Source organism: Cebus imitator, unplaced genomic scaffold (genome assembly GCF_001604975.1).
Source record: "Cebus imitator isolate Cc_AM_T3 unplaced genomic scaffold, Cebus_imitator-1.0 Scaffold23, whole genome shotgun sequence".
Taxonomy (NCBI): Eukaryota; Metazoa; Chordata; class Mammalia; order Primates; family Cebidae; genus Cebus; species Cebus imitator.
Window position 1 is genome coordinate 3,173,799 of NW_016107338.1, and position 23,640 is coordinate 3,197,438.

Sequence of the window (23,640 nt, forward strand, 5' to 3'; positions counted from 1 at the left end):
TCTCAGCATCATGACGTCCACTTCAGTAGGGGTGACTATCTCTGTTAAAATCTTTCCCATAGGCACTGTGGGAAGATATGAAGGAAAGTGAGGATTTGGGGCCTCAGGGATTCCTGCAGAGGTGGTATATTGAGGACATAGAAACCTAGAGCAGAGCACAGTCTTGGGCTGGGCATTTGTAGGTTGCACGTGCTCTGGTACCTGGTCAGCAGCAAGCCTGTTTGCTTTGCTCCTTGTGGGCCTTTCACCCCTGAGCTTGCGTTGCTGTTAGGCCTGCCTGCAGGTGGTATTGCTGAGGTCTGTGCTGAGCCAGACAAGATACTATGTGAGCTTCCAGAAAGCCTTGGGCATAGCTGTTATCATCTGGAGGTTAATTTCTCCTGGGTGTTTAATGCGTGTCTCATAAGTAAACCTGGGGTTACCTGAGACAAAGCTTGTCTAACCTATGGCCCATGGGTCGCCTGTGGCCCAGGAGAGCTTTGAATTTGGCCCAACACAAATTTATAAACTTTCTTAAAACACTGAGTTTTTTGTGTGATTTTTTAAAAATCTCACCAGCTATTGTTAGTGTATTTTATGTGTCACGGAAGACAATTATTTTTCTTCCAATGTGGCCCAGGGAAGCCAAAAGATTGGACACCCCTGCCTTAGATGGAGATCTCAAGGATTTGTCTGTGAATTACCAAGGACGAAGGCTTCATTTCAGGTGGCAGCACCCTGAAGTATTAATACTTCAGGGATGGTGGAAGGGCTTTAGAGAAGTGTTAAACTATCCGGACCAAGATAAGATTTAGTCATGTAGATCTGACTCTCACAGGAGCTGAGCCTGCTAATGGGTGTCTTTAAGATTGTGTTCCTACTTGTTCATGTATTTGCTTTTTAAATTTTTTTGAGGGAGACACAGTCCCTATCCGAGGTGGTCAGGAAATGTTCTTAAAGACATTGATACTTGAACTGATTTTGGAGATTGAACATGCCCTAGGACGGAGAAGGAGAAGGCAGGGGATAGTGCAGGTAGAGGCAGAGTCAAGAATGAGGCCGAAGTGTACCGCCATGTTCAGTCCCTCAGGAAGTTCTGGTGGCTCTGTTTCTGTTATGTTCTACATCTGACAACTCTCATGTCCCAGCGGCCACCCCAGTGTGACCTTCGCCTGAACTTTTGCAGCGATCTCACCCCATTCTTCCAGTTCCCACTCATGCCTCCTTAAGGCCTCTTCTCTCCCCAGGACCCTGAGTGTCTCTTCTGACACATGCATCAGATGTTGTTGCTCCTCTGCTCAAAGTCTTCCAGGGGCTGCCCAGCTTGGAATAAAGTCCAGGCCCCTAGCGCCCCCCTCAGAGGTGTCTGCCCCATTTCCCAGCATCTCTCCAGCCTCATTTCCCAGTGTGCCCTCCCCAAGCCCCAGCAGCCGCTTGTTCTTTTCTGGGACTGGTAGGGTTCACTCCTCAGGACCTTTGCACATGCTCTTCCTCCAGATATTTCCAAGTCTGGCTCCCTCATTTCATTGAGGCCTCTGTCAGAGATCACCTGTGCAGAAAAGACATCTGTGATGACTATTTATTGATCGACGCACACCCGTGATGAAAAATGCTTCAGTGTCTGTGTTATTTGTTGGAGAACTGTCATCACAGAAAGGTTCAAATGGTGTCTCCTTATTCCACATGGAAGTTACCTAGATTCCACAAGGTCGTTATAAAGTGCTGCTTTTCAGATAGGAGTCCAAGTGTTGCCTCCTGTAGTTCATGCTCTCCCTGGATGACTCTGTGGAACTGCCTGGCAGGTCTGGCTTGAAAAGAAACAATTCATTCAGCAAGGATTTGTTGAGAGCTTGTCTGTGTGTCAGGCACTGTTTTGGGCAATGAGAATATGGTGAACCAAAAACATTCCCCTCACCCTCACCCACCCCACTTCGTCCCAAGGAGACAGAAAATAAACAGACATACATACTGTAAGGTGTCAGGTTGTGACAGTGCTGGGAACAAAGATAAAGCCAGGGATGGCAGCGAGCTGCTTGCTTCACATTTTCACCAGAGGTGGACACTGGACAATTAAAAGCCGCCTCCTCCACCCAGTGCTCTCTTGTTCCTTTCTCTCCTGAAGTGTAGGAAGGAGCAGGAAGAGGGGGCTGGAAGTGGTCTCTGTAGCTGTAGCTTCATTTTGTGATAAAAACTGTGTCTGACACCCGCTTGGGAGCCCTTACATAGCTGGAGGATCAAGAAGTTGATTAAACCACCCGTCAGGCCTCTGTCAGCTGTCACCCATTCAGAAAAGACATCCATGGTGACTATACACACACACACACACACACACACACACACCCGTGATGAAAAATGCTCCAGTGTCTGTGTAGTAACTCTTGGGTTCTGCCCTCTTGGTCACAGAACTCACTAACAATAGATTTTTAAAAATTGTATGGATAATTTATTCCCCAGCTGAGAGCCAGTGCACCTAAGACACATCACCTTTTTGTGTAAAACTACACAAGCAAGGGTAGTTGCTCTGAAACCAGGATACTAGCTTTTTTTGTTTATTTCAAAGGCTGCTCAGATTCCTGACTGTGTGCCTGTCAACCTCTCTGCTAGATGACTGCTCTGGAAGACCCCCTCCCACATCATTCTACCCTTCCCTCCCCACTGCCCCCACCCCTGCCTTTTCCATGCTTATTTCCACAGGGATGATGGTTTTCCTCAGCCTCCTCTCATCTGACATGCTCCCAGTGCTGGAGTGAGGCTTGGGGTACAGGGCGGAACAGCCTGTTGAGATCAGCTACTGACCAAAGCTGGTCATTGCTTCTTCCTTGGAGCCTCTGTGAATACATGCTACTCTGCCCCTGTTATTAACATGTGGCATTGATGTAGTATGTTTGTTACAACAAATGAGCAATTGTTGTATGTTAGTTACATACAATTATAGTATCTTTGTTACAATATTAATGTATCTAAATATTGATACATTATTAACTAAAGTTAAGACTAGTTGATTAAAGTTATGTTACTGACTTTACTAAAGTTAGATGTCCAACACTTTTCACCATAGGTGAGACTTAAGCGTGCTCCTGCCCTCTCTGTTTTCAGCAGGGTAGAATTCCTAGTGATGGCAAAGGCTGGAAGTGAGCTTTGTCTTTCTTTGCAATCAGCCAAGCCAACAGGGCAGCAGATGAAGCTGAGAGCCACGGTGCTCTGTAGAAGGCGGCTGGTCCATGACTGAGCAGTGTCTTCTCTGCATTTCCAGAAATGTCCAACTCAAGCTACTCCTGCCATGACCTCCTTAGGAGAAGGAGGTGTGTACTTGAACCTAGGGAAACAGTGTGACTAAACAATCCCGAGTCCAGAGTGAAGTAATCCAGCTTCACAGAGCTGTAACTGTCATCAGCTGGTAACAGAATATTTTTTGAGTGGCTTTAGGTTTATAGAAAAATTGAGCAGGAAGCTCAGAGAGCTTTACCCCGCTGCCAGTTTCACCTGTTAACTTCTTGCATTGGTGTGATATGTTTGTTACAACTGATGAGTCAATTTTGGTACATTATTAACTAAAGTTAATATTATTTAACTAAAGTTAGATATAAACTAAAGTCCCTCATTTACATTAGGGCTCACTCTTGTAGTTGTACATTCTATGTGTTTGGACAGATTTATAATGACACATATCCACCATTATAGGATTGTACAGAGCTGTTTCACTGCCCTAAAAATTGCCTGTGCTACACCTGTTCATCCCTTTCTCCCCTCTCCCAAACCCCTGGCAACTACTGAGCTTTTCACTATCTCTACAGTTTTGCCTTTTTCAGACTGTCATATAGTTAGAACCATACAATATACAGCCTTTTCAGACTGTCTTCTTTCACTTAATAATATGCATTTAAGCTTTCTCCATGTCTTTCAGTGGCTTGATGGCTCGTTTATTTTCATTGCTGTATGATATACCATTGTATGAATATACCACAATTTGTTTAACCATTCACCTACCGAAGGACATTTTGGTTGCTTCCAAGTTTTCACAGTTATGACTAAAGCTACTATAAACATCTGTGCGCAGATTTTTCTTTGAAGATAAGTTTTCAACAAATGTGGGTCAATACCAAGGAGCACTATTGCTGGATTGTATAAGGGTATGTTTGGTTTTAAGAAACTGCAAAACTGTCTTCTAAAGTGTCTGGACCACTTCATCACTGGTTTTGACTCTGAACCACTTTCATTTAGACAAGTCTAATTTTTCCAGGAAATACTTCAGAAATGCACTGACTATTAATAACCTGAAACCCTTTTCTCACTGTGCTCTTACATGGGACTTAAACATGAAATGCTGCCACCTTCATTCTTTCTGTGGTCTTCTGCTCTTCTCTATTTTTGCTAGAACCAAACCGTCCTAGCAGAAAACTTCCTCTTTTCCCTCTCCCTCCCTTTTGCTTCTCATCACTGCCCCTTCCCCAACAAAAGTTAAAGGGGAAAATGGGCTAGAGCAGGGTTGGGAGGGGAGATACCACTCCCATTTTCCCATAGAAGAGCTATTGCATTTTCTCCGGGATTTTTGTTTTCCTTTAAAATGCTTTAAATTGACGCTGCTAAAAGGTACGTGATGTCTCTGCCCCATAACCCTGGGGATGGCATGCCTTGTTCCTTACTAGTTTGTCTCAAGTCAGTAAATGAGATTCTGCCCATACAACTAAGTGCATTTGGGGCATTAACTGAACGGCGCTGCTACACATTACCGTAAGAACATGTATTGACCTGAGGGAGATACATTAGGGGCCCTAAAATCTGGCAGTGGACCAAGAAAAATGCATCACCCCCATGTGTTTCTTCCCTCTCGGGGCTCCTGAGTCTCATTGGAACCCCACGACTATAAAACACCTGGAGTAGGTTTTATGACTTGTCAGTCTCGTTACTTTATAAATAGGTTTCATGATGTATAACCTGAATGCTTTGGGTTAATACAAGGAGACAGACAAGACAGGCACAGGCCGATGACCTGGAGAATAGAGGAAAGAGCAGACAGGGAAGAGAGCATTCCAGGTAAATGGGGGAAGGTTGGATCATCGTGGTTCCACTGTGACCATTTGCAAGGCTCTGTTGAGTGGCCCTGTCTGCTCGTGTAACTACCAGCTTGTTCCATTTCCCGAGTTTTGGGTACATCTACCGATATACAGTTGGAAACTAAGTAACCTGTAAGTTAAAGGGACTTTCTTTTTTGGGGTCCAGAATTTCCCAACAGAGTGCACTATCAATATCTTAAGCACGACAAGGTTCTGTGCATTACAGAAATCAGAAACTTAGCATCCCTGGCTCCACAGTAAGTACCAGAAGCACCCCTTAGTCCTTGTGACAGTGAGAAAGCACCTCCCTTCACAGGTTCTCAGATGCTCCCCAAGGGGCATCTGCTATCAGCAGTAAGACCCCTGGGCTAGTGGGTGGTGTGGTCAAGGTCTCCCAGTGAAAGCGAGTGAATCTGAGCACCACCGCCTCCATTCCTGCTCTTCAGCACCTGGAGCCTGCACGTGTTGCCCAGGCCTTTCTCCCCTACTCGCCTCTTCTCCCTCCTCCTGCCCCTTGCTTCTGGGGCCCAAGGAGGAGAACTTAGAGATTCTGCCAGTTTGCAGTGTGATGTGGGTTGAGAAATGTGGAGCTACAAGAAGTAAGTGTATTTACCCCTTAACTCTTGAAAATCTGTAGTTCTGGGGATTTGTTTCCTGGACTGAACTTGCTTCTTAATTAGCCACCCTTATCAAGTCAAATGAGCATCCCTAAGGTGTGTCCTGTGTCCAGCCCCCAAGGTGGACGGTGCGGATTAGCGATGGGACAGCGTTGTTCCCGTCCTCCATCCCCTGCTTCCAGGCTGATGCTGCATTGATCTGAGATTCTGCCAAGTCACACTGATATTTATGCTGGCCCAAACCCAAAGCCTCACAGTGCTTTCTGCAGGGTGGTTCCGGGGTGTCCAGGGTGTCGTGCAGCAGAGGGGCAGGGATGAGTTTGTCATCACCACACTATTCACATGGAGGAAATGGGACAGAGTTCAAGGATTGCTTATTTTTAACTCCTCCCTGCTCATACCCTACTTCCAAGCCACTCATGTGAATGATGCCCACACATGGCCTTGACTGAGCAGAGAGGATGGGCTTGGTTTGATTTCAGTCACCAAGAGTCTAACTTTGCTGGCCCGAGGTCTACACCAGCAGAACCACTGCTCACCTGGGCCTAGAGGATGGCAATTCTAAGACATCACAGGCCAGGGAAGCTGAGATGGGCCAGTGGGCCTTCACAGATAAGGAGGGACTTGTAACATCCCCGTGGCTCCTTCTAGAGGTGGTGGTTGGTTCCTGTACTTTTTGGCAGCCAGGTGCCCTCTGCTCAGCTGGTCCACAGTCCAGAGGGCCCACGGGCCTGTGGATATAGCTACCACATTATCCCCAGCCTTATCCCTAGCCCACCGCCCCCAACCCCTTGTTCCTCCCTCCCAAACTCTAGGAAAATCAAGTGTCACCCTTGCCAGAGACACCTCAAGGCCTCAAGTCACGGTGCCAGTCACCTGGAACAGGTTTTCAGCGTGCCTCCGCTTGGCACGGCTTCTCTGCAACTTCAGAACTCAGCCCTGGTAGAGCCTGTTGGTGATTCAGCAGCTGGGGAACTCCAGCCAGCCCGAGACGGCTCTGTGATACTTGCCCTGCTGCCTTGCAATTCCAGGAATTTGGATGGGGGCCCTCAGCCACCCAGTGTGCTAGCAGGCCTGGGGAAGAGGAAGGTTGACTCAGTACCCAGCCCCTGCTCTAGGTCTTTGATAAGGCTTTAACTCTGTAGAAGAGACAGTTGCTTCCTCCTGGCACAAAAGGGTGTGGCATAGATCTGCACAGGTGGGAGTGAGCCCAGGGCCTTCCTCGCCTCTAGCCAAGTGCTCGCTGCATCCTGGTTAATTGATTGTTGGCTGAAGATGTTTTACCTGTCTGCTGTTTGCTTTGCTTTATGGGAAAGGGTTCTCTCAGACCACCAGATCAGTAGGCAGCCTTGGTCTCTAAGGCTCTGAAGTGGGTAAAATGTTGGGGAGAATAGAGAATAGAGGAAGACGTCTGTATGGCAATGTGGGTATTGCATCATAATGGCCGGGCCTTAGAAACAAAAGTGTCTCAACGGGAAGCACCTGGCTCCCCCTGCAAGGGCCTCTGTGCCTTCTTTATTGAGTTGTTTATTTTTCTGCATGCTTTTCTAGATGTCAGGAAAAGCATTTCATCTCTAGTAACATAGCTGCAAAAGGTTATATAACAACTATGTTACTTCTGTGGTATCAGTTCTGGGCACTTGTTAGGGCATGGATTCTAAAGAGTTCAAAGCATCTTGCCAATATTCCCATTTGTCTCTTGAAGTAGGGAAAGATAGTGACCAGTATTGGTCCATATGAGTGACCCGATCTTATACCCAGCCCAGTGCTGGTGGGTGTTAGGAGATGCAGGTAGAGAGTCCTGCTTGCCAGAGTGGTCAGGGGACATCGTGGAGGACTTGGGGATTGAGCTGGACCTGGAAGGCCAGGTAGAAATGACATCAGGCAGTGAGGAGACTTTTCTACTCAGAAGAGAAGGAGTTAGTGTACATAGGAGACCCGGACCAGGTAGACACATTTGGGTGGAAGAAAGAGCCGGAATAGGGAGCATCAGAGATACAGGAACACCACTGAGTGTGTTTGCTTCAATCATCTGGATTGTAAACCCCTTGTGGCAAGTCCTGCCTTTGCTTGACGAGCCTCAGGACACACAGCATTCACAATGAACATTCACAATGAGCATTCGTTCCCTCTATCTTAGCCTCCTTGGGATATGGCCAGGCCTCTTTAGGTTCACTGGATGGAAGTCTTTGTGTTCTCATAAAAGTTTCAAGAAAAGCCAACAAAATGAATTAAGAGTGGGAAAATGAAACATTGCAGGGTTCATCTCATCAGGTGACCTAACAACTCAGGATCAACTTAACAGGCCACTTCAGCAGACTTAACTCCAGGCTTTGGATAAGGATGATAGTTCCTTCATTCCTCAACAATTTTTCTATATTCTAGTGGAACTATTTAACATCATCACTTAGATAGAAAAACACAGATTTAACTTACCACCCAACTGAAGAATGGCACAGCTATATAATGAGTTCAATGGTTTTTCAGAATTGGAAGGATTCTTTCTCATAGGAAGGGACTTTTCGTTCATTGCTCTCTGCCTAGCACCTAGAACAATGTCCTGCTAATGGTGCAGCAGGGGTTCAGTGAGCACTTGAATGAATGAATGTCAAGGTTCAAGTGCTCTGTGTAGCAAACCACCACGGCACACGTCTACCTATGTAACAAACTTGCACATCCTACACATGTACCCCTGAACTTAAAAGTTGGCTGTAATCCCAGCACTTTGGGAGGCCAAGGAGGGCATATCACTTGAGGTCAAGAGCTCAAGACCAGCCTGGCCAACGTGGTGAAACCCCATCTCTACCAAAAATATAAAAAATTAGCCAGGTGTGGTGGCATGCACCTGTATTCCAACTACTCAGGAGGCTGAGGTAGGAGAATCATTTGAACCCAGGATGTGGAGGTTGCAGTGAGCCGAGATCATGCCACTGTACTCCAGCCTGGGCAACAGAGTAAGACTCCATCTCAACAAAATTAATAAATAAAAAATAAAAGTTGGAAGTAAAAATTAAGTGCTCCCCATCTCCGCTGAAATTAGAGTGAGAATCAAGACCCAGAGCTGTGGTACAGGGATCTAGAATAGAAGTAAGAAAGGAATTCCTGAGGATCCACAGGTTTTCCCATTCCCCATCCCCATCTGCATACCTCAATACGCACTACCCAGCCCCTCATCCAAGTCTTTGATAAGACTTTAACTCTGTTTTCAAGCTGGTGACCTTTAGAGAAATTCAGTTCACATACATGTATTAAAATCCTATATAGGTACATTAGGCCAGGTGTGAAGATAGAGATGAATTAGCCACCGCTCCTGACCACACTAGAGAGGAGAGACAGATAAAATGTAAAACCTTATGAACTGCAAGGCAGAATAAAGTCAAGATTCCTCTGAGGAAGAAATGATTATTTCTGACATTTGAGCAAGGCTTTGAGAGGCCAATTTGATTCCCAGGATAGGGGATGGGATATGCCGACTTGAGAGAGCAGCGTGATATGAATGAAAACTATCAACAGTAGCACCTACCATTTGTTGCATGTTTATTGTGTGTCACTCAAGAGACCACATTTTTCTTATGTGTCCCTTTTTTAATCTCTAAACAACCCTGTGCAGGAGTTGGATCTCTTTGTCTGCTTTTACAGTGAAGGAAACTGAGGCTCAGGCAGCTAAAGTCAGCAGCCGTAAGAAGTTGGGTCAGGATCCTAGTAGCATGAGCCCAAAGCACTAAGCTGGGAGTGCCAGCTTTTGTGCAGGGAAAAGGGGCAATACTGGGCATCTGGGGTCAGAGGACCTGACAGGAGGGCATGGGTGGAGTTTCAGTGGAAATGGGGTCTTGGACCAGCTTATACGTGCTAAATCTCCACTCAGGACTTGGGGCTGGGTTCTGTCTCTGCGCTGGGTTCTGTGAGTGGTAAGGAGCCCATGGAGAGCTTAGAGAAAAGGAGTGATTCCATTCAGCAAGGTTGGTCTCACAGTAGGAGCAAAGATTTTTTTTTAAGCTGTTGGCAAGAAAACCAGTCTAACAACTATTGTGATAGTGCAGGGAGAGATGATGGGGCTGGAATTGGCGCAGTGGCAGCAGGGATGCAGGGGGATGGATAGGATGGACTGTGTGGAGGCTGGCTGTGTAGGAGGGCTTGGCTTGGATACTGGGTGAAGGAGAGGGAGGGGCTGACAATGACTGCCTGGTTATCAGTCCTGCCCAGAACCAAGGAAGAGGTGGAAGACATGAGTTTCATTTTGAACACATGATTTGGGGTACAGGCTTGGGGAGAGTGGTGGAGGTTGGAGATAGTGTTTGGTCATGGAAGCAAGGGAAGCATCTGTGGGATTGTAGGGTCAGTCCAGTGCCTTAGTGGGCCATAGTGATGACTTCAGCAGCCCACTCTTGTCTGCCTTTGCTGAAGTATGGAAGAGTCCATTTTTCTCTGGTAGTTGCTGTCCCATGTGACTTGGACATTTTAAGGGAAAGTCACAAGTCGCAGATTTCTCTTTTTTTCCTTAATTTGCTCACAGTAGGTAGGTGCTCAGTAAATATTTGATTAGTTAACATAAGTAAATAACCACATTTTTAACATTTTTTGTTGCAGTTGTTTTGAATGGGAGTCTCGATTTGTCACCCAGGCTGGAGTGCAGTGGCACAATCTCAGCTCACTGCAACCTCCCTCCACCTCCTGGGTTCAAACAATTCTCCTGTCTCTGCCTCCCAAGTAGCTGGGATTACAGGTGTCCACCACCACACCTGGCTAATTTGTGTATTTTTAGTAGAGATGGGGTTTTGCCACATTGGCTATTTAAACCCTCAAAAAGCATGCTATTTCAAGATCAGTCCTTGGAACACCAGTAACCTGCAGCCGAGCGACCCCAGGGCCTCAAATAAAACCCTTTGTTGAAGTCCTCTTAGTGCCTTCCAAAAGGAGGAGAATCATGACCTCCTCATCATCCTGAACTTCCTGGAAGTTATGATGAAACAGGACTGAGATGAAGCGCCATCAACTGCTGTTCAGTGGGTGCTCACAGTGACTTATGAGACTCACGTACTCTATACATTTTGTTTCATTTAATCCTTGCAAGTCCCATGAAGAGCTGTTATCCTTATTTTATGGATGAGCACACCAAGGCTCAGCAAGGATACATACTAGAGCCAAGGTCTCACAGTGAAGGAGTGGCAGGGCCAGGATTTGTACCCAGGCTTGATGGCAAAGCCCCTTTCTGCTGTGGCATGACAGGCTAAAAAGTGGTAGGGGGTTGTGGTGCAGGCACCTGTGTGCCCATTTCTCTTGCCTCCCTGATCCCGAAGGTTCATTCTGAATATTTGATTTTTTGCTATTGTTAGATATGTTTAGATGGATATAAGAAATTCCTGTGAGCTTTTAGGTAATGCTGGATCATTTCCTGTGATGTCATAGTCATGAAGTATTTCCTGAGATTTATCAAGTTGGAACTTGCTGCTGTCCAGTGGGGATGCCACATGGCTCTTTTGGCCTTAATATCCTAATCAGTTTGTGGATAGTCTCAAGGGTAGGCTGTGGTACACGCATCCTACCAGCCTTGCTTGTAGGGCCTTCCCTTTTTTCTTCTTAATCAGTTCTTGCCCTGAAGCCAGCATCCTCACCTGGCTGTCAACCTCTTTGATTTAAAAGTATTGATGAAATCATACAATGTGGTAATTTTTGCTATGCAGTTAAAATCCTGCCATGCTTGCAAACAAAATTTAAATGTTGGGATATAAAATTCATAAGGGAAGATGCCATGAACTTATACCGACTGGCCCTGGGTTCTTTGTGGCCCATTTCTTTATATGTTTGTGCCCACATGGGAGCCTCTGCAGACCTCTCCCTGAGCAGCGGGATTCCCACCCTCTACGTACCACGCTCTACTTCCTGTTCCCCAGGACCCGCCAGCTCTAAGAATGGTAGGGGAGGAAGGGGAACACCTGCTGCCCTCTGAATGCCACATTCCCTTCTGCCCTGCCCTCTAGCACAACGCCTATCCTCCTGCCCTGAGTGTGTTCTTCATCCAAAGGCCTTTCCTCACCACCTCTTCTGAACCCAGAGCAGCCTTCAGCCAAAGGACCTGCTGCAGCTCTTCATCCTACCACATCCCCCGAAAACAGAAACTCACCCTCCACCCATTCATGCAGGTGAAAGGTAGAGCTCGATATTCTAGATCCACGCAGTGGAGTAGGTAGGGGCCTGAAAGCAAATACCAGCCCCAGTGGAGGCCAGAGCAGGACATGGTTCACTCTGCTGGGGTGGCCAGGGGCCAGAGGATGCTCCTCCCAGCTCCAGGCACCATAGCTGAGTGACCACAGGAGAGGTGGTCACCAGGCCAATGGGTGGTTGAAGATGAAGGATGTCCAACACTGAAGGCACAGCCTGGGTATCTGTGCAGAATTGCTAGTCTTGTGCCTGAGCGAGGTGCCCAAGCGAGGGCTGGAGTGGGGGCGTCCTGCTCTGGAGCCCAGGGGAGAGGGGTGTCTAGCCTTTCTCAAGAGCGTATCCCATTGGCAGTCAGCACATAGGTTTCGGGATGGCTCCACTTCTGGGAATTCATGAGCTAAATCAGTGAGCCTCCCTTTTATCTTGCTTCCTTCAAGGCAGGCCAGGTCCCACTGTATTTTGAGGAGCACAGGATCAGCCTTTCACGAGGGTTTTCTTCCGTTGCATGTGGTTTTCCCCCTGATACCACTCCCTTCTTTTCTTTTTTCTTTTTGAAGTCCACAGTCTTGGGATTCCCCTCTTTGGAGCTATTTAAACAGAAATGGGATGCCAGCAGGAGTGGCCTAGAGGGGATTCCAGCCTCCCTGTCCTGAGGACCTGCGGCAGGCAAGGGCCAGCTTTGAAACTCAGGAGGAGCCTATGGCTACGGGCCACCAGGCCTGTACACTGCGTGTCTCCTTGACTCACTGCATGTGGCCACGGTCCCTGTGGCCGTGCTCCCCCCATCCTTCCTTTGTTTCAGATGACCCCTGGAGCCTGCAAGGCCACGTGTTTCTGGAAGGTCCTAACACAGCCCGGCTTTCTTAGTACAGTCGTATGGCCGGAGGTGTGGGCAGCTGGTGAGCCTGGATGCTCATACCTTTGCCCCTCAGTAGACCATGCTCATGGCAGGGAGATTGGAGGCAGTGGGAGAATACCCAAAAGGCAATGGGTGGCTCTCAGGAAGAGAGGGATCAAGGCTCAGCCGCTGGGCCTGCAGGGTCTGTTGTTTGGACTCACTTGGGGTTTGTAACTGCTGAATACACACCTGTGTCACAATCGGCTACGGTCAGAAGGACTGTGGTGTGGTCTGGTAATTAGACACTGTCTTGTGCATGGGGGTTGGACACACTGGAGTTTGAATGTGGCTGCAGAAGCTTGGGAAATTTTCTCAACCTCTCTAAGCCTCAGTTTCTTCGTCTATATGATTGGGCATTTCTACCAGCTGGACCAAAAGGCTGAGAGACACCTATGTCATGAGTCGTTATGAGGACCAAGTAAGAGAACACATGCAAGACCTTAGCGCTGGGCCTGGGACTTGTTCATGCCCAATAAGGAGTGCACATCTACCTGCAGAGTGAGAGGCCTTAGCCCTGTCCTCCTGTCCAGGGTTCTGTTAGGCTCACCACCTAATGAAGACAAAGCAGAGGCTCACTGCTCATCGCAGGGCTTCAGCCGATGCTGGGCATGATCTAGATTGCAGAGTGAAGCCCAGGGCATCAAAAAGTTGATTTCCGTGAGAACATGAGGATATAGAAAGGACCTATTCTTCTCGTGCAGCTCAAATTATGAATAAAAAACCCAGTGTCTTTCATCTATGGAATACCATGGTTTTGCAAACTTTAATTCATTCCCAAAACACCTCTGTGAGTTTGGCAGCTGCAAGCCCACAGGTGAGGAACAGAAGGTGAAGTAACTTGCCCCAAGGCTGGGAGTGGGCCCGCATTGCACACCTTCATCTTCTTGGAGCAGTGCTGCTCATCAGTGCCTTGTCCTGGATTCAGTTGTACAGTGTTTGCTTTCTTGTCTGGGTTTCGCTTAAGCAGGGGCCGCTGTGGAGCCCAGGAACCGTGCTGACTGGGTTCTCCCTGACTGACAGGATATGGGGCAGGAACAGGGCATGAAAATAATTCATTAGTTCAGGGGCAGCTTGTGACAGGCCAGCCACGCTTCCCCTCAGAGTATGCAAAGCACCCCCGATGTCATCTTTGGACACTAACTATTATGGGTCACTGGCTGACTTTAGCCCAGAGTGGTTTGTGGCAGTGCCAACAAAGTCAGAGCAGCTTCGAGAACCACTGACTTTTCCCAGCTTGGATGGGGATGCCTTGTTTTAACATTCGTGAGTGGGTGACAGAGGAGCCCTGGGAGCCTTGCTTCCAAAAATAGCATCTATTGGCCAGCAGGAAGGAATTGCACAGGGAAGACGTGTGATTTTGCTGATTTTCTCTCCCTGTCCCCCTGCCCTACCTCCAGCTCCAGCCCAAACATCTGGCTCAGGATTCCATAAAAGTCTTTGGGAGGTCCATGCCAGACCTCCAGTAAAAACAGTCTAAAGTACTTACGTTTCTCGTTTCAGAGGTTGAAAGGAACATCGGGAGCATGATTGCTCTGTCTATTCCAAGTGTGTTTTTTCCTTTGAGAGCCAGGACTTCTGTGTGTACACCCTCAGTGAAAAGGGGCAATGAGCCCTCACAGCCTGCAGAGGAGGGGGCTTCATCCATCCTGTGACAGACAGAACTTTGCTTGTTTCCTGTGCGGACTTGATTCATCTGCCTTCTGGGCTAACCTGTCAGAGGCCCAGCCGCTCGGCATGGCAACTGTGGCATCTTTTTGCATTTCAGTTTTGGGAAGTCATTCTAGTGTGGCTCATGCTGATTGCATAACTCAGAAGAGGTTCCTTCTTCATTGGAAGGTTGCTGCTGTTTCCAGAAACCTTGAGTACTGTAATCTGAGGGCACAGAAAGGTCGTCAGTTGGCAGGGCGGGCTTTATGGGCATGCAAGCTGTGTCGTTGCACAGGACCCTGTGCTCACAAGAGCCCTGAGCTTGAGGTTTAACATTCTGCAGTTGCAGTCTTGAAATTTGTGTAGTTTTATCTTTGAATTTGTGTCTTATAGGTGAAGTTCATTAGGACAATAGAGTGTGCGCAGGGGTGGGGCTTAGAGCCTTGGTTCCCATGGTCCTGCCTATTACTATCTCCCTGCCTCCCCTAGGTTTTCTTGCTCCTGCCGTGCTCTGCCCCTGGTGGGACCTGGACACAAAAAGGGTTGGGGTTAAGTGCACGGCGTCTCAGGATAGGGCATGGTGGCAGCTGTCCCCATCCTGGAGGGGGAGCTCCATGGCATCTTCAGTGGGCAACTAGAGAGGGGTGAGCTGCTTGACTCCCCCGATCCAGGTCCCTAGTACACCCTGGCAGGGAGGAGGCAATACCCTTAAGGGGCCACCTATCCATCTTGGGGTGGGACAGCCAGTTCCTGGAAAGAAGAGATACCTGACTAGACCCCTCAACCCCCAGCTGGGTCACAGCACATTGGTCCAGCTGCTGGCTGGAAGGAAAGCCCAGAGGCAGTAGGTCCTTTGCACCCTTGCACACTCTGTCCCTGGAGGGCACCTATGAGGGGCTGCACTCAGCCTGCGGGTATCCTCACACTCAAAGGACAGCAATGATGTAAATAGCAAGCAAACATGATGACGTGAACAACAGGGTGAATGTCACTGAAACGTACAATTAAAATGGTTAAAATGGTAAATTTTATGTTATGTATATTTTCCCACCATAAAAAAAAAAGTAAGGTGTTAAGAAAAAACAAAAGCCAAAACCACCATGACAGATGGAGAGAGAGGCTGGGAGAAGTGGAAGGCTCTCCGTTTCAGAGCTTCCGTGGGCACTTTCTTCCTGCTTTTTAACAAGGGGTCCCATGTGCTTATTCTGCACCGATACCCACCAATGATGTCGCCGAGCCTGTCTACAGGCCACTCTGTAAACTACCAAGGCTTTGCCTGTCACAGGGCCTGCCCTCTAAGATCCGAGGACATCACTTGCCAAGCAGACTCTGACCTTTTCCCTCTTTTCCTCCACCCAACAGGTATCGTGTTGGCCGCGTGCCAGGCCTTGGAGAACAGCACGTCCCCCCTGAGCGGTGAGTGCAGCTGCCCTGCCTGTGTGGATGGCGTGTGGGAAGGGAGTGGGCCTGCTGCTGTGTGGAGCCTGGCCTCCTGCCCACCGAGCACACGCCTGTCCCAGAGCCCTCTCTGCCCCCTCCTCAGGGGTGAGGTGGCGCCCACTGGAAGGTTTGAACGGCAGGCCCAAGGGGGGCTGTTCCTGGCACCATCAGGGGCCTCCTCTGCGTGTGTCTCCTCAGCTGTTCAGACAATTCCTGTGGGCAAGTGTGCCGGAACAGGGCCTGCAGGAGCTGGGGGCCAGCCACGTTTTCCCTGCTCCGGTGATAGTCCACCGGAAGTAGAACCCAAATTCCTGAACCCCCATTTACTTTTCTGCCTGGTGACCTTTGTTTAGTTATTTTCTGGTTTGCATTTTGATACATGTAGTTTAAAAAAAAAAAAATGGCTTTTTTTTTTTTTTTTTTTTTTTTTAAGATCCTAGATCAAAATAGTGGAGAGGTTGGGACCAGTGGGAGGCAGACCACAGCGGTGTCAGCCCTGCGGGGACGCAACCTCTGTCGGATTTGCATGCTGCTTTTGGTCTTTGTCCATGTGTGTTCATATTTTTATACGGTTAGTCCTGGTGAGGAAACAATGTGGATTCCTGCTCTTTAAGCTCAAATGTTGGGGCTGTCCGTTGTTCCATGTTGCTGCAGTCTTGAAATCTGCTCTCTTAGAATGTCGGGCTGTCCCACTAAAGTGAGCATGCGTGATCTCATGAAACATTCCCTATTAGATATTTATGGTGTCCCTAGTTTCTTAAGTTATGACACGACCTCTTCATGCCTAGAAGCTTTTTCCTCCTCTTGGATTCCGTCCTCAGAATGCATCTCCGGAAGCAGGAATAAATACAGATTTATGACTCTTGATACAAATGCCAGACAGCTTTCCGAGTGAATGGTGCCGATTTTTACCAGCAGTGTGTGAGCGCGCCAGTCCCACCACTCCATGGTTAGCATGGAGTGTGTCTCACTAACTTCTGCTCCCATCTGTCACTGCACTAGCCTCCTGCTGTGTCTCCATAGTTATTTCAGGGAGGTTCCGGTGGGAGGGGTTGGGTTTCTTATCTACTCATAAATTTTCTAGGCAGCCACACTGTGTCCCTGGTACCTTGCTGTTCTCCAGGCCTTTCCCTCCAAACCCACTGGAGGCGACACTCCCAGTCCCACTGGGTGCCACTGCTGCTGCAGCCCCACCAGCCCGCCTTGCTACTGTTATCCTTGATGCATCTGAAGGTGCCTCAGACACTTGGTTGTCCGTGATGACACAGAAGAAAATGCTTCTCCCACTCTATGTCGTGCTTTGTTGGGGCTGGAGGTGGAAGGGTGTGAGTGTGTCCATACAAAGCAGTGCTTCTGGAGTCCAGGGTCTACCAGGGTTCCCATAAAGCAGTTCTTTCACTTTGTAATTGCCTCCCATCCACAAAGGGCTCAGATATGAACATATAGGGAGGAAAAAGAGGATAGCTTAGTAACTCCATCATGCAGATTTCAGAATTGACCCAACCCCCTTTCTAGAATGCACTTGCCCCAAGGTTCACCTTCAGCCCCTCCTACAGATAGACCTCTGGTGACTTGCCCAAACTCTGGAAAGTACTGGCACTGCAGCAACACTTACACACTGGGTATCATTTGAGAGAACCTGGGTACTGGGCCAGTTGGGGGTTACCACTTTGATACTTGTCACTTATCTCCAGGCATCTCCATAGGCCAAGAAGCCTCCTGTGTTTTCCTCACCCTCCCTGCACTCTTTTAAGCCTGACTAAGTGGAACTGAAGTATAAAGGTCTTGAGATTCAGCCAGAAGAGGGAGATGGAAGCCTGTTCCCCAGGCCTCTATCCGTAGTTTCCCGGCTCTCTGGTGGAGCCTTCCTCCTGCTCCTCCTTCCCACTCGAAGACCAGGCAGGCCAAGAGCCAAGTTCTCCACTGAGTCTGGTGACAGGTTGCGATGATGGCAAGTGCTGCCACTGCCGTCATGGAGAAGCGGGTACTCTTGGTCATTTGACCCCTCCTCCAAGTCTCCGTCCGTTCTGACAGAGATGTCGCCCTTGAGCCTGTTCCCAAAGAGCCTGGCATAGCTCCTGCCTAGGCCTTTTGGGGTTCCCCAGGCCTTGCTGGGCAGGTGTGGGCAGACCTGATACATTTGTCCAGAAGGGGACTATGCTTTTTGCAGTTGTGAACAACTCGGCTCCCTCTTTCCTTCCTGAGCTTCTTTCTATGAGAATGTCTCTGAGGTTTACTTCCCCTGATTGTGGAGTGTGGTCAGAAAATAGCAGTTGAACCCCTGCTGTGTTGCATATTACTCTGTAACCATCTCGGTGCCACTCTGGGGGCTGAGGAAGTCTGTGAGAGCAGAGGCAGTGCCACACCTTCTAAAGACCAGAGTGCGTCAAGCCCCCCGGGTTGGCTGGCAGTCTGCAGAGGAGGGAGGTAGCCACCCGTCTGCCCTCTCTGTTGCTCTCTGTATGATGGGTCACTGAGCTATAGAACTGGCACCCCAGGGCCTTAGAAGTTTAATGAAATTGCTCTTTCCAATTTTACTTACTCTCTGCCCTACCCCATGAGACCCAGACATGAATCTAGAGCGGGCTGGGCCAGGAGAAAAGTCCAGTGGTGATGACCATGTTACAGTCACGCCTTCAAAGTCTGGGGCTTTATGACTAAATCAGGCTTATGCTTAACTCTCTGTCCTTTAGGGTGACTGTCCTGTCTCCTGGAGGACTACTCAGGCCCTGATAGGCCTTCCCACCCCTTCCCACCCACTGTCTTCACCACACAGGGCTGAGATCCTGTGGTGGGCGCAGCTCAAACTGGGGACCAACTTCCACCAGCCACACTCACTGCTGGTCATTGAAGCAAGTGGTTGTGTGTGTGTGTGTGTGCACGCGTGCATGTACTCATGGCTAATTTAATAAGTAAAACTCTGTTAACATTGTAACATTGTATTAGAGAAATCTTCATCCACAGAAGAAGAGATGGTGAAATCAGTTCCTGTATATCCAACACCCAGCTTTGACAATTAGCATCATTCTGTCATTTTTCTTTGATATATTCCCTCATCTTTCTAATGTTTCCCTTTGCTGGGGTATTTTAAAGCAAAGCCCACTTCACTCGTAACACTTCAGTACACATACCTAACAGATAAAGGCTTTTAAAACATCACCGCAATTCCATTACTGCACCAGCAAGGGCAATGATGATTCCTTTTTGTTAGATCCTCAGATATAGAAGGTAGATGATGCTGTATCTAATTTTGCGGTACTTTTTTCTAATTTGCATTCACTTTCACGTCTTTGTATCTTGCTTTCTACTTAGATTTCTTTTCAGGTGAACACTGTTTTCATAAAATGTATTCATGTCTCTGCTGGCTGACTTTCACATCTGAGTGCCTCTAACTCCCAATGCTCTGGATGTTGGTGGGCTCCTTTATTCAATCCCAGAATCAATCCCGAAACAAATCATCCAGAAAAATGTAAATGGTGTGAAGCCATCCCTACCAATTAGGTGTGAAAATGGGTAATTTTAGAACAAAAGCTGTAAGGACTTTACCCATGATGTAAATTTGCAGGTCTTCTCACTTTCAGAGTTGATGGGAATGAGAAATAATAATGGATGTAAGATAGGTTTTGATACATTCCTGAGTGACAGCACTAGAGCATAGGGCAACAGGAATACTCAGGGTGAAGCCCTCATGCTTTAATGGAACATTGTGGAGAGAAAATTGCAAACTCCATGCGCTAATCAAGGGTGTCAGATGGGCTCAAAAGAACATGGGGCTTATCCCATGTGGCTTTCTTGTGCATTTTTTTTCTTTTTAGAAATGAGACCTTGCTATGTTGCCCAGGCTGGTCTCAAATTCCTGGGCTCCAGCAGTCCTCCCACTTTGGCCTCCCAAAGTGCTGGGATTCCAGGCATAAGCCACCATACCTGGCCTTTCTTGTGTATTTTGAAAAGGAATGTTCTGTGTTCTTATTACTCGATTGTTGCTCTTGGCCTTTCTTCTTGACATTTCGTTGGTTTCTTCCTTTCTTCCTTTCTCTTAGATCCCCAAATATAGAGAACAGATGATGCCAGAGTCATAGGAAGCTGGCGTTGTCATTAGTAAACGCTTCTCAGACAATTTGAGTGAGACAACAGAGGGATGTGGTGCCTGAGGCTGGAGGTCAGGGATCATGGGTTTTGGGCCATTTGGTCTCAGTTTTTTCACATCCCTGGACAAGTTGGTTTTCTGGTTCCTGTTTGGATTTGTTTCCTCCTCTATTGGACTTGAATCAGAAATGGCCCGTGAGATTTTTCACATGACCACACTGATGGATTGGTAGAGATGACTTGGAGAGCCAGGGTGGGAAGGGTTATAAGGCTGACTGTAGCTTTTAGGAAGTACTGCACTGATCCATTGGTCATAGGTCCAAGATAGGGAAGTGGGAATGTCACTGACATGTATTTGATTTTCTTGGAACTAGATGCTTTTTCACATTCAGGTTCAAAGATTCTAGTTGCTGGAACTATACAAAGGAGCAGGATTTCTCTCCCTTGCCCTCAAGGAGCCTACCGTGCAGGTGAGAAAAGACAGCATGGGAACCGGTGGTGAATGTGTCACAATGATACATGCAACCTTGGCTGACTGCTTAGTGCATGATTTAGAAAATAATTGCCATGGGAGTGAAATCAATAGCATGGTTTGGGATGGAATATTTTTATCAGGTTGGTTGTCAATTTGTAAAGCACACAGAGAAACATTAGCTGGAGGCAGGACAAGGGTGGCAGCACCTATAGTTTAGCACACCTGTCACACCCTCTCAAGGAAGGAGTTATGACCTATCTTCAAAAGACACTTTTAAATGCCCCTTAAAAGGGACAGAATGCACCCTAGCTAAGAAGTCGTTGGGTGGCTACTTGCTTAACCCTGAGAAATGTTGCACTGTTCCCAGGCTGCCCATCTGGTTCTTATATTTTCATGAGACTCACTCTGATGACCAAGGGGGTGTGGTGAGGACATTACTCAGGCACCTGGGAGCCAGCCTCCAGGCTTCCATCTGCTAGCTGCCTTGCATGAGCTGGGTACTCAGGGCGGCACTTTAAATCTCTGAACTTCTGCTCCTTCCTCTGGCCTGTGTCTAGGGACACCCACCTGGAATCAAGGCGTGTTTGAAGGCTTGCTTAATTTAGTGTCTGGGAGACTTTTCAGAGGTGATGATGAAAGAACATGGAAATTTACAGCGTGGTTATTCATGGGGAATGTCACCATTATCAGCTGTCTTAGGGAGATGGTGATCAGATCTCAGTGGTGACTCTGGGCTCAAATATGTTGAGGTGGCAAGTTTGAGCTGGGGGTACACAGAGGGAAGGCAGATGAGATTAGAGGGGAAAAGTCTTTGAAGCCTTTACTTGTTTGGAAAACAGGTAGAACGTGTGTCAGCCAGCAAGCAAGCGATCTGGTTATTGCTCATCTCACCTAACAAAAGCTTTTCAGAACTGCACACTGCTTCCCCGTTCCATTGTCTAGAATTTTCCCACGTGGAGATGAAGTCATTCTAAAATTAGAAGGCTCATGTGTTCTACATGGCTCACCTGCTCCAAATATGTGTCTATAACACAAGACACTTGGTATGTCTTAGTTTGGGGATAAAACCACGTATTACCTATTTGTGCTTACTTTAAAGAATGCTTAGAAGAGCATTAGGAGGGAATGAGGGATTCTTCCTTTCCCCTCCAAGATGTATCCTTGTCATCCACATTCTCATTTCACCTTCTACTTTTGCAAAGGAAATTGTGCTGGGTCAGTACCTTTTGAGCAAAGTCTGCTCAGGGTAGTAGACAGAACACGGATATGAAATCAAGAATCGTAATTCTGACTCACTGGCTGCAAGACCTTAATAGAGCTTTTAAATCTTCTTGAACCTCAGTTCTCCCATCAATAAAATGAAGGAGTGGAATGAAGTCGGTGTCTTTTCACACTGAGTTACAGAATCACTTTATGGGTCACAACCACTGTTTTTAAAAGTGGAATTGAAAAGTTTAGAGAATTTCAGAGTGCATTACATGCAGGAAGGACAAGTACCATCTCATGACTCTTGTTTTAGTTATTGATAGATTCACATATTGACATTCTGCATCACTCTACTTGCATGACTTACATCCATATTGCTTCTTCTATAATTTCCAGATTTTATTTATTCATAAATAAGAGATGAGACACTTGCAGAGTAAGCACCATAAATCTCTAGACCTATAACATCCCCGTTACCCCTCCCTAGTCTTTTATGGTTGCCTTATCCGCTCCTAATTTGACAGCAGTTCATCTTTATTTTTCCAAAACTCTCTACTTATAGAAACAACAGCTCTTTCCTTATGCACAGATATTTCATTGATTTACATAATATGTAATTCAGTTACATAAGTACAATAGTGAGTACAGTGACATATTGGGAACAAATGCAAATGGCCTCTTGGTAAATACGTAGCCTAACTGTTGAGAACAAAAATAGGCTGATAAACTAGAGTAGCTAACTGAGCTTTTGCATGCTGATGGCATTGGTCTAGATACTTTAGCAAAGAAATGGAGAGTATGGGATTGGGTAAATCCGGGGTTTGGTTTAAGTAAAGCTCAGTTAATAGAGCATCTACCATCTTTGAAAGAGGCAAAGCAGGCCGGGTGCGGTGGCTCACACTTGTAATCCCAGCACTTTGGGAGTCCAAGGCAGGCAGATAACGAGGTCAAGAGATGGAGATCATCCTGGCCAACATGGTGAAACGCCATCTGTACTAAAAATACAAAATTAGCTGGGTGTGGTGGCACGTACCTGTAGTCCCAGCTACTTGGGAGGCTGAGACAGGAGAATCGCTTGAACCTGTGAGGCAGAGGTTGCAATGAGCCGAGATTGCGCCACTGTACTCCAGCCTGGTGACAGAGTGAGATTCCATCTCAGAAAAAAAGAAAGAGGCAAGGCAAATGACAAAACTAATGGATGTGGATATGGGCACAACATTCTGAGAAATGGCTTAACATTAATAGTGAACCGAATTCCTTAGTATTAGTAAATGAAAACTTAAAAATTGTCTATGCCCTGTGACTCAACTATTGCACTTAGGGATCTATTTCACAGAACAATCAGTTATTAGATTATTATCCAGTAGAGTGAAAAGTAGCCAGTGTCAACAAGAGGGAAAGAGTTATGGAACAGGTAGATAGATAGGCTACTATACAGCCCTTCAAAATCATGTTGATGCGGAATGTTTAAGGATGTGGGAAAATGCACATGACATATACATAGAAAAAGTAGTATATAAAACTGAATGATGTAACTCAAACTTATAAGCTATACACATAGATGCAAAAAAACGGGGCATCTGGTGTTCACATTAATGATCTCTTGTTAACAATATTGTATGTGAATTTCAGTTGCATTGTGTATTCCTGTTTTTCCAGTATCTAAAAAGAAAGAAAAGGCAGTGGCTGCCCTGCAGGTCTGTTGGCCAGTGTGCGCTGAGTGCAGGCTACCTTGGCCTTGCAGTCCAGTGACTGCAGCTGTCTCCGAGGCTTGGGCAGTACTGCTGTTTCTAGAGCATGGGGAAACAGCGGTGCCTTGCATGCGGGCCATCCATTTTTGGAGCTTGGCTCCCAGGCCTCACCAGCCTGCACAGTAGACCTCACAGGACCTTGCTATCTGGATGAGCTGGCCCCAGCAATTGCCACTTTAACGCAGAGATCTGGGAATGCTCATCCACACTCTTCTTCAGTGCCCGTGACTCCTAAATCTTGATCCACTTCACAGAAATTTCAAGTACTTAATAATTCTAGGTTTCAACAGAGGCTGGGCCTTTCTGGGCACCCAGGTCTATGGTCAGT

General features: G+C 47.2%; 1 protein-coding gene across 2 annotated transcripts in view; it reads left to right on the forward strand.

Moving 5' to 3' along the window:
* TGFA (transforming growth factor alpha) overlaps nucleotides 1-23,640 on the forward strand; it is a 101,991-nt gene that overhangs the window by 20,888 nt on the left and 57,463 nt on the right. For both annotated transcript variants that reach the window (XM_017522019.2, XM_017522020.2), the window contains exon 2: nucleotides 15,717-15,770. In XM_017522019.2, the coding sequence (XP_017377508.1) occupies nucleotides 15,717-15,770 (54 nt within the window). The remainder of the gene's footprint in view (nucleotides 1-15,716; nucleotides 15,771-23,640) is intronic.